Genomic DNA, 15,684 nt, shown 5'->3' on the forward strand with positions numbered 1-15,684 from the left:
TAACTATTGTGTTACTTTAAAAAACAGTTTAACGCTCTGGGGTCCAGGGTATTAATGTCCATTTTTGACTACTTTTGATGTTTCCTCCACATTTCACTTTAAAAACTGTTTATTTGTCTTGTTTGGTCTCATTGTTTTCAGCACAACCTCACGTGTCTGAATCTACAGTCATGTTTTAATTTTGACTGTATTAACACAATTGATCTAAAATCAGATAAAAAAACATCAAATCAGAGTAGAAGAAGTTATATTTTTACTGTAACAACCACAAACATGTTTAATGATCATATTTCATAACTTTAAATGCAAATATAAATTGTCAATTGTAATTTATATGCACAAGTTTTGCGAACAACAAAGTTATTTGCATCAATTTACCTTTTACCCTTTTTTAATAACCATTTCAAACTGTTTACAGAACAATCAGCTGTTCTTCAATAAGATGCCACAAATTATTTGTGCCACTCCAAATATTTCTGTCCACTATAAAGGAAACATCACAGCCTGATACCTGCAGGTCTGACAGCAGCAGGTGTGTCACTGCTGTTTCTACCTGGAGACAGCAGCCGCCTCATTGTTCTGACACACAACACCAAACTATCCACAACACACTAACTACACAAGACAACACATTAACTACACAAGACAACACATTAACTACACAAGACAGCACATTAACTACACAAGACAACACATTAACTACACAAGACAGCACATTAACTACACAAGACAACACATTAACTACACAAGACAGCACATTAACTACACAAGACAGCACATTAACTACACAAGACAGCACATTAACTACACAAGACAGCACATTAACTACACAAGACAGCACATTAACTACACAAGACAGCACATTAACTACACAAGACAACACATTAACTACACAAGACAACACATTAACTACACAAGACAGCACATTAACTACACAAGACAACACATTAACTACACAAGACAGCACATTAACTACACACTCCAAACACGCTAAACGTCACAAATCTCTCTCTCTCTCTTGCCGTCACTCCTAAATCTTCCCCCTCTTCCTAAACAACCAAACGTCATGTTGCCATATCATTTTTTGATTGGTCGACATGGTGCATTTTTCCACCAACACCAACGGGCTGTTTTTTGTTGTGGTTTTTTTTGCTCATAAGCAGAGAGGTCTCGCTGCTGTCCTTAGACAGTAAACGTGACGAAACTATTGAGAAAAAACAGCGCGTATATCTTGTTTATCATGACTCTGGTTTTACTGGCCTATCAGCACAGTTTATAAACTGGTATATGTCACCTTGTTGCTTTGTCTTGAAGTGGTCATGTGATTGACCACGACTACTTTATTCTTCCTCAGTCAAACAGCAGCACTCGTGCGATTGTTTTGTCCCCTGAGCTCCAGGTGTTGTGCCAAAAAGTGGTCGTCGGCCAGAAAGTGATCGCCGCCCGCGAGAGCGCAGCTGCTTAAAGCTGCAGCGCCCAGATTACTTACAGCTACTTCCTGCAACTGATACAAGATGCGGTAAACTGAACACAGCTTCAACCGTCTGTTTGTTGAAAAATAGTAACGGACTGCATTTTCTGTAACGGTGTTGTAACGATAGGGATAGTAATTAGTTAGATACGTCGTTACTAAAAAAGTAACGCCGTTACTTGTAACGCTGTTATTCCCATCACTGGTCATTTACAGGTATTTTTCTGTACTTCTTAACTATTGCAGTGCATTGTGGGAGCAAGAACCCCAAAAGGAGGGCAAAATAAGAGCAAGAGCAGACATTAGACTTTTTTAAGGCTTCATTTAGGTTTTAGACTCTGGAGTTGGAGAAGCTGCCTTCACATTTCTGTGGTAAATATTAAACTTTTAGATTTTTTTTATTAAGATAATGTTTTTCAAAACACTCAGTGATTTTGTTTAGAAAGAATTGTTAATTTATTTGTTAAATGGTGTCCACTGTATCCAGATAAGTCAGGAATATGTTGCTGACTTACTTTGAAAAGAGTTGTTATTTAGGTTTAACATGACATAAACTTTCCATTTTAGTTAATTATCTTTCGCTATGATACTCGGTTTGGCTTCCAGTGGCTGGAGCAGTTTTCATGAATACCATCTGGTCTTTAAGTCTGAGGTCATTTGCTGTTTCTCCATCCAAACTCCGCTTCTGGTCCCAACATCAAACGATCACCGAGAGTTAAAAACTGTCTAAATTCTTTCATCTTTAATGAAATGATCAGTGTAACAATTAAGTTTAACATCCATGAAAACAGACTTTATGAAGTTTAACGGATTTAGAAGATAGCAGGAAGTTGATATAGCATGATATAGCACAGTGAAGCTGGAGGATGAACGCTAACTTTTTTCCACTCAATAAAAGTTAACATGAGGGTTCCTGATGGTTAGAGACAAATGCAATCGCATGGCAGGATGCTGTAAACTTCAGCCAGGAGAACAACTGAGATAATCCATCCACAATACGAGGTTAGTCATTCATATACTGCTGCATGGGCTGTAGTTACATCGTAAGGGTTTAAAACTGAGCTTTAAAATGAACAGTGGTGGTAAAAACCAAGAGAGGCCGACAGTGATCACTGACTGTTTTTAGGGGCTTGTTCAGATTAAATAGAACAAAATACAAAACATGTTAAAAACACAATAATAAACACACCGTAGGTTGGACCTGGAAGCAGGCTCATCATCACTTAAAGACCAGATAGCAGTGTTGCCAGCTTAGCGAGTTTGTCGCTATATTTAGTGAGTTTCAGACCCCCTTAGCCACTTTTTTCTAAGAAGCGACTAACAACAAATCTGGTGACTTTTTCTGGTGTTATTGGAGACTTATGATGACACATATCGCTCTTACTCTCAACAAGCAACAGGTGCTGCCACAGGTGCAGGTGGGCAACAGGTGGGCACCTCGCCCGTGCCAAAGCGCTCACAGGCAGCGGGTAGTCCTCACGGAATGACTGAAGTAATGTTGTTAAGTCCTTAAAGTCATATTCTTTTATTGTCATGACTGTATTTGAAGCTATTTTTGTATGATACCTGATTTATATGGAATATGGCTGAAGTAAACTAAAGCCTAAAATACTTAGTCAGTCATTTGTTTAATAGTAATTTAACATCATATAATTCACATATAAAACTATGAATTGTAATTTTAAATGGTTTAAAAGCAGGTAGAATAGCATATGTAGGCAAGTATACTTCTCCTTTTATCAAGAAGCAAAGACAAAAAGGGGAACAAAAGAAACAGGGCAGGGTTCGGTGGTTGAATCATCCGTCCCCACCAATGCCACAACCAAATCTACGCCCTTGGAGGAGTTGGCAACACTGCCGGATATTTAGTTGTCTGCTTCTCTCTGGGCTTTGCACAGCTCTGACTGCTAGCTAGCTAACTAGCTAAAGTCAGCCATGTAGATAATAATAATGGATTGCATTTATATAGCCCTTTTCAAGGCACCCAAATGCCATTCTCATTCACTCTCACATTCATACACTGGTGGAGGCAGCTATGGTTGTAGCCACAGCTGTCCTGGGGCAGGCTGCCATATCGCGCCATCGGCCCCTCTGGCCAACACCAGTAGGCGGTAGGTGAAGTGTCTTGCCCAGGGACACAATGACCTGGACAGAGAGCCCGGGGATCGAACCGGTGACCTTCCGGTTACAGATACGCTTCTCAACCCCCTGAGCCACGGTCGCCCCATAACTGGGAAAAGTGAAAACTTCATGGTTCTACTGATGTATAGAGAGGAAGAAATAATTTTAGGACTATAAAAACTTCCATAATAATACTTATGCTCCACGGTTGCCTTTACTGTACACTTTAAAGGGTTTCAGGAAAAGTTACACAAACTCTCGTTTTAGCCTCAGACTATCCTGGCTCGTGCTAGCAAATGCTAATGTTAGCCTCTGATTTAGGCTGCTAAAGTACAGACTTTTAGCTAGCTGACCAGGATAGACTAATTTGGTGGTTAACAGACTGAAGTCCAACTTTTGTTGAAAATTTACCCACATGGAAAAGATAAATATAACTCTTATAAAGTTTGTATCTGTCCTGTGTGAAACTTGTATGAAAAGCATACAAGAGTGAAAACAGATATAAGATCCCTTGAAAAATTATATAAATGAAACTTGTGTGTTTTGGATACTAAAACAATAAATGAAAGTAATGAGAAAGTGGCCACTTTCATGAGTAAATCATGTAAGTTTTTACTGTTTCTTTTCCATGTGGGTTATGTAGTGCTGAGCATGTCATTTCTGGTATTGTGGGATATTTTTGTGACCTCGTTGAGCTAATGTGGTTAAATCATAACTATATCTTGATTGAAGCATAATATAAGCACTGTGCTGGTGTGCAGGGCTGTGATATGCCTTATGGGGATGCTGCTAAAATATATAATTGTCTATATCACGCTTTTAGCCTAATAATGAGCAGAGATATTTGCATGTCTTCCTTCAGATCCTTAGAGATTATTTGAGAAGTGGATCATCAGCTTTTACTAAATGAAACACCTTTTACCTGTAAGCCTGGTTTAGTAACCTGTCCTAATATATTTGTGTTGTATTTCTTATAAGGGGCAAAGTGGTGTCAGCCCTGCGCTGAGAGGGCTGTGCTCATCCATCCGCCCTGTTCTAACAAAGACACGTTTCAGGAACACCTGTAGTTCCCTTTTATTCATATAGCATCAGTGAACAAACACATGTGTTACTGTAAGGTGAAGACCCCACAGAGTTAATGCAGGACAAACGTTCACTCGGATTCATTGATGAAGTGAATGCAGGACTACATGTGTGTCCTTCTCATGAGTGGACACACATGGATGTGAACCACGCGTGTTTGGCTGAGCCAAACAACCGCAGCAGTGATTCGAACCTAAAGTACTCTGGATACTGTTACTGTACAAATACTATTACATGTTTGTTGGTCAGGTGTCCTGTAGGAAGAAAACACGTGAATGTGCATGAACGCGTTTACATGAGGACAAAGTGACTTCAAGGGAAATACAAATCTTCACATTTTGATGTCTGTCAGTTATTTTGTTCATGAATCGGCTGTTTAGTCGTTCTAGGATGAGATGGATGCTGTCATCATATTTTAGGATAGGTTTTAAGGTGAAGAGAGTAAAAGAATATTTCACTTTAAACGTGCCGATGTTGTTGTGGACTAAGCTCAGATAATTATAGGTTGTAACTGCATAGTATGGTTAAGGATATAAACATTAAGTCTAAGCTCTTCCTCTCCTGTCCGTCTTTCTGATCTGTCTCCATCTCTGAGTGAACGTAGCTCTCACCTTTAGCTTTAGCACACACTGTGAGACACACTGTGAGACACACTGTGAGACACACTGTGAGACACACTGTGAGACTGGTCTTTAGGGTCTTGGTCTCACTCTGAATCTTAATGCAGGCTTCATCTGTGGTCATCCTGCCTCGATGGCAGGAGAGCTGACCTCAGAGCTGTGCTTCTCCTGAGCTTTCTCTTTGGCTGTCTGCGCCTGAATGGAAGGACAACGTTCCTGCATTGAGGTACAGCAGAGCAGCAGTGTTTGTTTTAACACACGTATCCCCGACAAAGTCCTGCCAGTACTGGTCAGCCCGTGTGCAGCGCCACCTTCCTGTACAGCACTAGCACACACCTCCATTCTCTGCTAGCAAAGCACCGTTGGAAAGATAAGCAGCTGACGGCTCAGGGCTGTCTGGCCTCCGTTGTCTCTGTTGGTGATCTAGAGCAAAAGAAAAATGTGTCAGTCACAAACCAGGACAGCAGGGGGCGCTCGCCAACTTTTGTTCAGTGTTAATGATGCTGCTGTGACACTAAGAGCACTCTGGCTAACGTGTGCGTAACATTTTTTGTAATAAATTAAAATTTTGATGTTTACATATTAATATCAGCTGTCCATAATTATTGTTCGACACGAAATCAGATAATTGTATCTGTTAAAACGGTAAAAGAACAACATTCAGAAGCTTACTTACATTTCTTGTAGCCAAAGGCTGCGAGTACTATCAGTACTACAAGTACGATGGCTACTATAAATACTCCAATCCCAGCCGTTTCAGCCACAGGCAGACCTTCAACTGTAAATAAGCAGATTATGTTGCATTTGTGGGTGATGCACAAAGTTATTGTGACTGCATGGATCATGAATGTAGTGGAAATGTAGTATAAATGTAAAGTCATAAATAGTAGCTTCAGTTTATTTGGTGTGTAAGTAAGTTAGCTGTGATGTGACAGTAATGGACAACAAATAAAACTGCAGCTGATCAGCAGCTCTGCTCATTTCAGCAATGCAAGTTGTCAGCTGGATGCTGATTAATGGTGATGTAACCCTCTGTATACCTGCAGGCAGGGCTGCAGTTGCTCCCACAGTCTTGTTAGAAGTTGGGTTGTAAACGTTGCAGGTCACCGTCTTTGACCCCGTGATGTTGGCTGTGCTGATGACGCTGTAGGTGCCGTCTTCCTCCTTGTGGATCTGCAAGGTCAGAACATCAGGTGGTTCCAGTGCACGTTCATGTCCTTCGTGGTCGGTGGAAATCCATGCCAGTTCAGGTTCAGGAAAGCCCCCCTGTGTTATGCAAGTTGCTGTCATCTTCTTTTGGTTGATCTCAATGTTTGGCTCCTTAAAATTAGCTGTAAATATTGTAAATATGTATTAATGACATATATAAGATAACAAGTTTGATGTGCTGTAAAATGACGCAGATACCAACCTGCTACATGAACCATGGTTTGGCAGAGTTTGTCCTTGATTTCTCTTGCGTGGTTGAAAACGACTTTAAGGGACTTCAGGTTGTCTTCATGCATCAGCGGATCGATGATAAGGGACAAGTTTCCAGATCGTAACTGATCAGGAAAGATTTTGGTTCTGTTTTTAAATGGCAAGCTTTGATGTTCCAAATCCTCCTTTCCATTCCTGTAATAGTGGAGCATTTCAGTATTGTTTTGGTTCTGCCAATAAATGCTGACTTTCTGTGGATCAAACTGTTTGCTGAGTGTGCACTGCCAGAGTAATGGCTCTCCTCTGGTTCCATTAGTTTCAGAGGAAGCTGCCACCAGTGGGAACCCATAGAGAGCTGCAACGAAACAGACAAAGGTTCAGTCAGAACGAACAAAACAAAACAAATTTCCCACGTGTGGGACTAATAAAGGTTATCTTATCTTATCTTATCTTAAACCATAACCACCATTCATCATAGTCGCTCCTTTGGCAGTCTGAAATCATGCAACCTGTCAGCCGTCCAACTATTAATGAAAATTATAACAAAGTTTTCAAAACAAACGTGGTAATAGTGGGACAATACAGAGGCAACAAGGCGCTAACGATGTGGAAACAATACGTTAATTTCTAAAGCACCAACCCAGTAAGACACTGTATGACCAGCGAGCTCAGATGAGTTCTGTTGACATTTTGTAACTGGATAAAAACCAGAAACTGAAGGTAATAATGTATGCACAAATACTTATCAGGCAACACCAGTTAGTAATGGTGCACTAATGTATGTGTAACAACACAGGGGCGTAATTTCCAATAATCAGACCCAGCCAATACCCCCCCCCCCCCCAATAAAATTATGAATTATCTTGCATGAGTAGGCTATTGAATTTATTTACTCATTTCAGTTATTATAATCAAAATAGTTGCATGTTTAATCATCCGGGAATTTACCCAGATTTATTTATTTATTTATTTAGGCAGTGGTGGCAGTAGGCAGTGGTGTGGAAACAGTTCTGGGGGCCGACCGTGCAGACAGCAACAGCGGCGTGGAAACAGCTCTGGGGGCCGACCGTGCGGACGGCAACAGCGGTGTGGAAACAAGTCCGGAGGCCGGCCACGTGGAAGGTAGTGGCGGCGTTCAGGAGGGCGTTCAGGAGGGCGTCCACAGTGGCGGAGATGCCCAACAAGTGGCCTGGCAGATGACCGACGATGTGGAGGTGGTAGTAGGGGACCTGAAGGCTGCGTGGCCCCTGCAGCCCCAGGCGAAGCGGAGGCTGGACCAGACGAGGCGGAGGCGGAGGCTGGACCAGACGAAGCTGATGAGGATGATGAGGATGCGGAGGCTGGACCAGGCGAGGCTGAAGCAGAAGCGGAGGCCGGACCAGGCGAGGCTGATGAGGATGCTGGAGCCGGACCAGGCGATGCTGATGAGGATGCTGGAGCCGGACCAGGCGATGCTGATGAGGAGGCTGAAGCCGGACCAGACGAGGATGAAGTGGAGGCTGAAGCCGGACCAGACGAGGATGAAGCGGAGGCTGAAGCCGGACCAGACGAGGATGAAGCAGTGGCTGGACCAGACGAGGATGAAGCAGTGGCTGGACCAGACGAAGCAGCTGACGAGGATGAAGCAGTGGCTGGACCAGACGGAGCAGCTGATGAGGAAGCAGATGCTGGACCAGACGAAGCAGCTGATGCCGAAGCAGATGCTGGACCAGGCGATGCCGAAGCAGATGCTGGACCAGGCGATGCCGAAGCAGATGCTGGACCAGATGCTGGACCAGGCGATGCTGAAGCAGATGCTGGACCAGGCGATGCTGATGAGGAAGCGGAAGCTGGACCAGGCGAGGGTGATGAGACTGCAGCTGGTGATGAGACTGCAGCTGGTGATGAGACTGCAGCTGAGGGCTGGACGGGCTCCTCGGGCCCCCCAGCTGACGAGGCAGATGGCTGGACGGGCTCCTCGGGCCCCCCAGCTGACGAGGCAGATGGCTGGACGGGCTCCTCGGGCCCCCCAGCTGACGAGGCAGAAGGCTGGACGGGCTCCTCGGGCCCCCCAGCTGACGAGGCAGATGGCTGGACGGGCTCCTCGGGCCCCCCAGCTGACGAGGCAGAAGGCTGGACGGGCTCCTCGGGCCCCCCAGCTGACGAGGCAGATGGCTGGACGGGCTCCTCGGGCCCCCCAGCAAAAACAGTCTCAGAACCAGTGGGCACTAAAGCCCCTGGCACACACAGGACAGAACCAGCAGGTGCGGAGACCTCTGGCAGAGACAGAAAAGAACCAGCAGGCACACGGGCCTCTGGCAGGGACGCAACAGAACCAGCAGGCGCACGGGCCTCTGGCAGGGACGCAACAGAACCAGCAGGCGCACGGGCCTCTGGCAGGGACGGAACAGAACCAGCAGGCGCACGGGCCTCTGGCAAACGCATGGCAGACTGCAGCTGCACAGAGCATTGGGTCTGCTCAGGCAGCGACGGCCGGGTGTGGTCCTCAGCTGGCTTCTTAACCGCCAGGGGTCCTGAGTCTGCTGGGGGCTGAGACCCAGCCTCTGGGGAGGCCCTGGGGCGAGTAACAGTCTCTAAATTAGCCAGTTTCTGAGAAACTAGAGTGGTTTTAATGCATTTGTCTCTCCGCTCAAAATGGGTGCTAGGAACGAGATTCAAAATGGGTGGCACAGACACAGCCTCCAGTATGGAGGGAACGGGTGATCGGGCTAATGGCATAGATGCAGGCTGGGCTAATGAACTGGCTAAAGGCTGATGTACTGGTTGAAGTGAGACTGGAGTTGGTGGTGGAGTGGATGAAACACAGTCAGCTACTGTTATGGATGTTTTGAAAATGCCAACTTGTGAGAGGTCAGTTACCACGAAGGTAGGTAAACGCCGTGTACTGTCTTTACCCTCCCCATGAACGGCCCCAGAAAACACAGTCCCAGAAGCACCAGCGTCCTTAAAACTCACCACAGCTGGTCGCACAGGAGTCCCTGAATCCGGCTGTGGGGTGAAGCGTCGGTGGCGCGAATGTTTCCTCCCCACCGCTGACGGCTCCGACAGGCAGGGAAAAACCTCTGGGGGGTCGGGCCGTGAAACCTCCGGTGGGTGAATCTGAGACGGATGCTTTGTGGCGGTCGTAGTCCATTGTTGCTGGGCACAATTGGCTACTTCCCGAGCTTGCACCGCTTCCTGGGCTTTATGCAGCTCAGCGATTAAGTCTGTAAATCCCCGGACCTGGTGGAGATAGGGATTTCCGGCCAGGATTGCCTCAACGGCATTTATCCCCACAACTTTCGCTCGTGCATTGGAGGTGTGGGTTACCCAGTCCACCAGGCGTAGGGCACGTGTGAGGTCGCTCTCCCCGGCCAAGACCGCTGGATCCATTCTTGTGGTCGCGTCGTACTGTCACGGCTGCACAGCAGTCGTGTGGTGAATTGAGAAAAGGATCCAAGATGCAGGCACTGACTGGGGTGCGAGTGAAAATTTATTTGCAGAGGTGATAAAGTGACAAAACAGGAAGAGCAGAGCGGGGAGTAAACAAACCTAAACTGGGAAAACTAAAGAACAAAACTTACACCAGACACTCACGGGAGGAGGAGCGAAATGCACAAAGAGAGATGGCAGAGAGACGCAGAATGAATACCAGGTAACAGAATAATGCAGACTGACATGGAGTTAAACAGACGACGCGACAGAGAGCACAGGAAAACACAGGGCTTAAATACACGGGGAGTAATCAGGGAATGGGCCACAGGAGGGAGACACAGCTGGGAGCAATAAGGCTAACGAGACAGGGGAGAGGTAAAACTGAACACACTGACATGAGACATGAACTTTCAGAATAAAACAGGAAACTAACAGACACAGAGAACCAGACCGGACACTGAACTTGACAGGCAGACTCATGAGCAGACACAATAACACCATGGACAGACAGAGGGAACACAGAGAAGTGGAAGCAGGCAGGCAAAGAACAGAAACCTAACAAATGGCAAAATCACAACAGAATACACACTCTGAATGAACAAAAGCATAAGGAACACGAAACACTGAGTCCTCAGACTCAGGACCATGACATTTAGACAGACATCTTACCCCCCACCCAATGCTCAGCACAAAGTTACACCCATGTACAACACGACAAACCTGTTAATAACATGGTAACAGCCATGAATAATAGTTTTCATTTAACAATTTAATGGAAAGATTCAGAAATCATAGTATAATGAACAGCAGTACACGAGAACTGCAGTATATCAGTAACGTGTTTTATGATTATTTCATTTTCATGATTTTATTAACTCTAACAAACGTAATAGATCACAGTGTGAGCAGTTTGTCACATTCAATAAATTTCATTGAACAAAAAATGAATGAATGTTTGTTTGATTGGTTAACTGTATCTTTAAGAAGCAGGCGCCGCGCTTTAATACATCTTACTTCCCACTATCACACAGCATAGTGCTGTGGAAACGTCACAGCTTCCTCTCGTACTGACACACAGAACAACCAACCAAACAAAGTTATAATTTAATTATTTAATAATAAATGAATAATTATTAATAACCACGTTTTTTTAAAGCTACAGCCTGTTAGCAGCAGCTAGCTCCAGGCCACTGAAAGGTCACAAGCAGAATGGCTGAATCATCACCTCACTGCTTCACGCTGACGGATTTATGAAAGTAAAAGTGCAATAAAGTCAAAATCAGACCTACCGAAGAAGAAATAAAAGCTTTTCTTCTCCATCGTGAACGAAAACCCACTGGTTTGTCTCAACACGGCTGCCTGCCTGGCCACACCTGATGCCTACGATGTTTCTGCCACTGCGTTTACATCACGCTTGCTCCGCCCTCTCAGGGCGGGCATGATGCAAAACTTCGACTGCTGGGATTTTGTGGTCAGACACCATCTCCAGCTACGAGACAGATGTCGACTCTGATCTGCTTCATTTCTCTTTCATTAAACCTGTCAGCGCTCTGAAAGAGGTGTAGGTGTTGTTATAAGGCTGTTATTAACCCGTAATTACATTTGTCAAATTTCACCAACAGATTATTTTTTTCACTTGAAAATGTCAAACAATACTTTAGATCTTTAAGGTTCAATAACTAAATCACTGAAAAAGCAGCTTAGGGGTGTGTGTGTGTGTGTGTGTTGGGATGCCAGGTTGGTGGTAATGCTCCTTCTGTGGGTTTCCTGTCAACGTTTTGTTGCTCTATTACTGCCTGACTTGAAGTTCTTTCTTTTGTAAATAAAAACCTGAGAGACAAAACTCTGGATTAATAAAAGTTTGCTGTTCCTCCAACCGTCTGTAGTACAAGCTGTTAAAGAGCAAGAACAAGAAGGACTCTGCCTACCTGCTGCAGTAAGTCTGTCCTCTTTGATGGGTAAAGCTGACGTAGCTCCTCGAATATTTTCTGTTGTTCTTAAATTCAAGTTTACATGAACTGCACGAGTTAATCACACAGTGTAGAAACTGCTGTGCTTCTGTTTCAGTCGCTCCCTATAAGAGGAAGTGTTGCAGCCACTCCTTCATGCAAACAATGTGAACAGACTGGTACGTCAACTTTGTGTGTTTAATTTAAAAAAGAAAAGGTGCCTTATTCTCTGCATGTTTAAGTCAGTCTGAGGTGACTTGTTTGCCTTGCAGCAGTTTGAAGGCTTCTGTCTCTAGAATGAGAAGACGGGTTCAGCACGGGTTGGGGAGGGGGGCACCGTGTCATCAGACTGAACCAAAGCCAGGGTCTAACTGGTTAACTGGACTGTGGTTGGTCAGTGTTGCTTGGTGATGGAGCAGAGAAATTAAAACTGAGCTCAGTGTGGAAAACAATGCTTTAAGGAGTTCGTGAACTCAGAGCGAGGGGGAATTCAGATATTACAGTGAGGGAAAAATTCACTTCCTCCTGCTAAATTTGTAAGTTTGTTCACTTCCAAAGAAACGAACAGTCTCTAATTTTAGTGTATGTTTTATTTGAATAAGACAAAATAACATGACAGCTCTTTGGTCTTTCCCGAGGGACTGTACTGGGTCCTGGTGTTGTTGTTGTTGATGTGTGGCTGGCAGCTGCAAGGCTGCAGCCAAGTGCGTTGGAGTGTACAGCAACTGGAAATAAAGACATGTATTCTGAATGTGTTACAATGTGGTTGGGTCCAACATGCATCTACAGTGGTGCTGATAGCCAGGAGTGTGGCGTGGTGGAACCAACACGGGGCCAGCCAGTGGGACCAGCTGCAGGACCGGTCTAAGCACCGGATGCAGCTAATAGAAAGTCTGTCAGCTCCCCATGGAAGTGGCCGGTCTCTACGGTGAGGCCTGCATCGACACTGCCTACCTGTGCACCCATACCCACTCCTCCAGTGGGAGCAGGTAGTGGCCGGCAGGTTCCTGTTCCCCAGAGGAGGGCGGCTGTGGTCGGGTCCGTCATGCTTCTGTACAGCCTTCCTGAAAGCTTTCTGACAATAATAGGAGGCAAAAAGAGTTCTGACAGTCTTTTCTTCTGGATCAGGTCATTTTGCTGTGTGTGTGTTTGTGCATGTGTGTGTGTCTGTGTGTTAAAGTGTGCAGTGAGTGAGTTTGTGTCTGTAAGCATTTACAATGAAGAAAAACGTATCAGCGTTATGAAGTTTGCCCTGTGCTTTGATGCTGCTGAAAACAAACGTTATGATCAGGGATGTCAAACATTAGGTTCGGGGCCAGAGTTGGTCCGACAAAGACTCCGATCTGTCCCGCTGGACGGATTTGGGAAATATGATGCTGGACAAAGAGTTTTGTACTTGCATATCAAACAAATCTTACATCTCTTCTAATAATAATGATAATAATAATAATACAATTTATTTAATAAATCGCCTTTCAAAACACTCAAGGACACTGTACACAATCAATAACAACAACAAACATAACAATTTACAAAATAATAAGGATAAAACGTTGAGCAAATAAATGAAAGTAGCAGGATGGAAAATGCATGTGGAATAGACTAATGTGAACAGGTGAGTTTTGAGTCTGGACTTAAAAAGAGGGAGGGAAGTGATGTTTCTTATCTCAGAAGGAAGAGAGTTCCAAAGACGGGGGGCAGAGCAGCAGAAAGCCCTGCGCCCCACGGTGGCTAGCTGGGGGGAAGGGATGGTGATCTGAACCAGGTCAATGAGGTATAAAGGCGAGATATGGATAGCCTTGAATGACATCGGTGGTGTCAGACTGAACAACAGTGTTAGCCGCCCTGGGCAGACCGGCTAAAACACTGTGGTCAGCAGTCCTGTCAAAGCTCCGTGGGGAATGACGAGAGGTGGAGCAAAAGGATTGTATTGGTTTAGAGTTGTCATGATGAAACGTCTTGATGCTCAATCAGCCAAGTAAGTAAATCTCCAAAAGTTGATTCTGTTCATCTGGACGTTTTCAGTGGGAGAAACATTTTCTCACTCATCCAGGTGACGTCTTCAGTCTCAGCTGACTGCAGGTCTCAATCTTATCAACAGTACATTTGCATAATGACTGAAACCAGCCCACTGAAGGAACAATGGGCTGGGAGGTCAGTTCCTTAATCATAATTATGCAAATGAGTCCCAATCACAGAGAGTTGGGGAATGGCTGCAATCACAGCATGTTGCATGCTGGGGGAGCAGGCTGAGGGTCGCAGATGCCAACAGACTTAATAAACTGATCCGTAAGGCCAGCAATGTTGTGGGGATGGAGCTGGACTCCCTCAAGGTGGTGTCGGAGAGGCGGATGCTGTCCAAGATAAAGACAATGTTGGATAACACCTCCCACCCACTCCATGACATGTTGGTCAGTCACAGGAGCTCGTTCAGTGAGAGACTGAGATTACCGAAAAGCACCACTGAACGACACAGGAAATCATTCCTGCCTGTGGCTCCCTGTACAACGCATCCACTTAACACACTGTTTGCTGCTACAGCTACACATGTTTCTTTTCCAAATATTTATTTATAAGTGACTTATGTATGTATGTATGTATATATATGTATATATTGTACTATTCTTAGTTAGCGTATTGTCTGTCTTGTCTTAATGTTGGTTTAAAATGGAGCACTGTAACAAAAATAATTTCCCCCAGGGATCAATAAAGTATTCTGATTCTGATTCTGATTAAGATGGTGACAGATGTACCCTTAGGCCCCTCCTAAATTCAGAGATGGTCTTTCCCTTTTCTCGTAAATGGCCTCCTTGACTCCGCCCTGAAACCAGTGTTCCTCCCTGTCCAGGATGTTACATCCTCATCATTGAAAGAGTGTCCACTGGCCTGTAGGTGTGAATAGACTGCAGAGTCCTGGCCTGACGAGGTGGCTCTTCTGGGTTGTGCCGTCCTCTTAGCCAGAGGTTGTTTAAATTCCCCGCTGTATAAATCCTGCCAATCCTCCTGCACTTACCAGCGTACACTCTGTTACTCTGTGTGTGTCAGGGGACCCGATCCTTGGGGTGGACCAGTTTTTGGCGCAGCGTGTTTTGGGGTTTAAAAGCCACAGAGACCCGGTGTTTAGAAAAAATGTGTCTCAGCTGCTCCGATACTCCTGACACGTACGGGATCACTACAGGTTTTTGCTTGGGCAGCGGTTGTCCTTCTCTCCTGGATCGGCTGGAGCTTTCTTTGACAAAAGTCCAGCTGGGATAACCACACTTACTCAGGGCCTTCTTGATGTTCTTCTGCCTCCCTGGCTGCTGTGTCAGTGGGGATGGTGTTCGCTCTGTGTTGTAGCGTCCTGATGACTCCCAGTTTGTGCTCCAGTGGATGATGAGAGTCAAACCTTAGATACTGATCCGTATGTGCAGGTTTACGGTACACATCAGCTTTTAGATGTCCCCCATTACTGATGGAAATCTCACAGTCTAAGAAGGCTAACCTGCCACTGTTCATATCCTCCCTGGTGAATTTGATGTGTCGGTCCACCGAGTTAATGTGATCCGTGAAATGTGGTACATCCTGATCTTTGATTTTCACCCCGGTGTCATCCACATACCTGAAC

The 15,684-nt window shown here is 45.0% G+C and overlaps 1 protein-coding gene across 2 annotated transcripts; it reads right to left on the reverse strand.

Moving 5' to 3' along the window:
- Nucleotides 1-236: 236 nt before the first annotated feature.
- Nucleotides 237-11,774, reverse strand: LOC113008477 (ICOS ligand-like). Of its 2 annotated transcripts, none has more exons than XM_026145910.2 (5): nt 11,418-11,774; nt 6,707-7,069; nt 6,336-6,626; nt 5,972-6,073; nt 237-5,718 (listed from the first exon to the last, which is right to left on the reverse strand). In XM_026145910.2, the coding sequence occupies exons 1-5, from the start codon at nt 11,446-11,448 to the stop codon at nt 5,621-5,623; spliced, it is 885 nt and encodes a 294-aa protein (XP_026001695.2). In that variant the 5' UTR covers nt 11,449-11,774; the 3' UTR covers nt 237-5,620. The 2 variants fall into 2 exon arrangements, with proteins under 2 accessions (XP_026001695.2, XP_080146875.1); XM_080290749.1 differs by lacking the exon at nt 11,418-11,774 and adding an exon at nt 9,670-11,265.
- Nucleotides 11,775-15,684: the final 3,910 nt, after the last annotated feature.

The sequence above is a fragment of the Astatotilapia calliptera genome, chromosome 16 (genome assembly GCF_964374335.1).
Source record: "Astatotilapia calliptera chromosome 16, fAstCal68.1, whole genome shotgun sequence".
Classification (NCBI taxonomy): domain Eukaryota; kingdom Metazoa; phylum Chordata; class Actinopteri; order Cichliformes; family Cichlidae; genus Astatotilapia; species Astatotilapia calliptera.

What these genes read in the sequence shown, in the direction of transcription:
- LOC113008477 (XM_080290749.1), bottom strand. Translation starts at nt 9,847, where the DNA reads ATGGACTACGACCGCCACAAAGCATCCGTCTCAGATTCACCCACCGGA. An exon ending in CTCCTGTGCGACCAGCTGTG is followed by an intron (nt 7,070 to 9,669) that starts GTGAGTTTTAAG and finishes GTTTCGTTGCAG; the next exon opens with CTCTCTATGGGTTCCCACTG. An exon ending in AGCCTTTGGCTACAAGAAAT is followed by an intron (nt 5,719 to 5,971) that starts GTAAGTAAGCTT and finishes CTTTTGCTCTAG; the next exon opens with ATCACCAACAGAGACAACGG.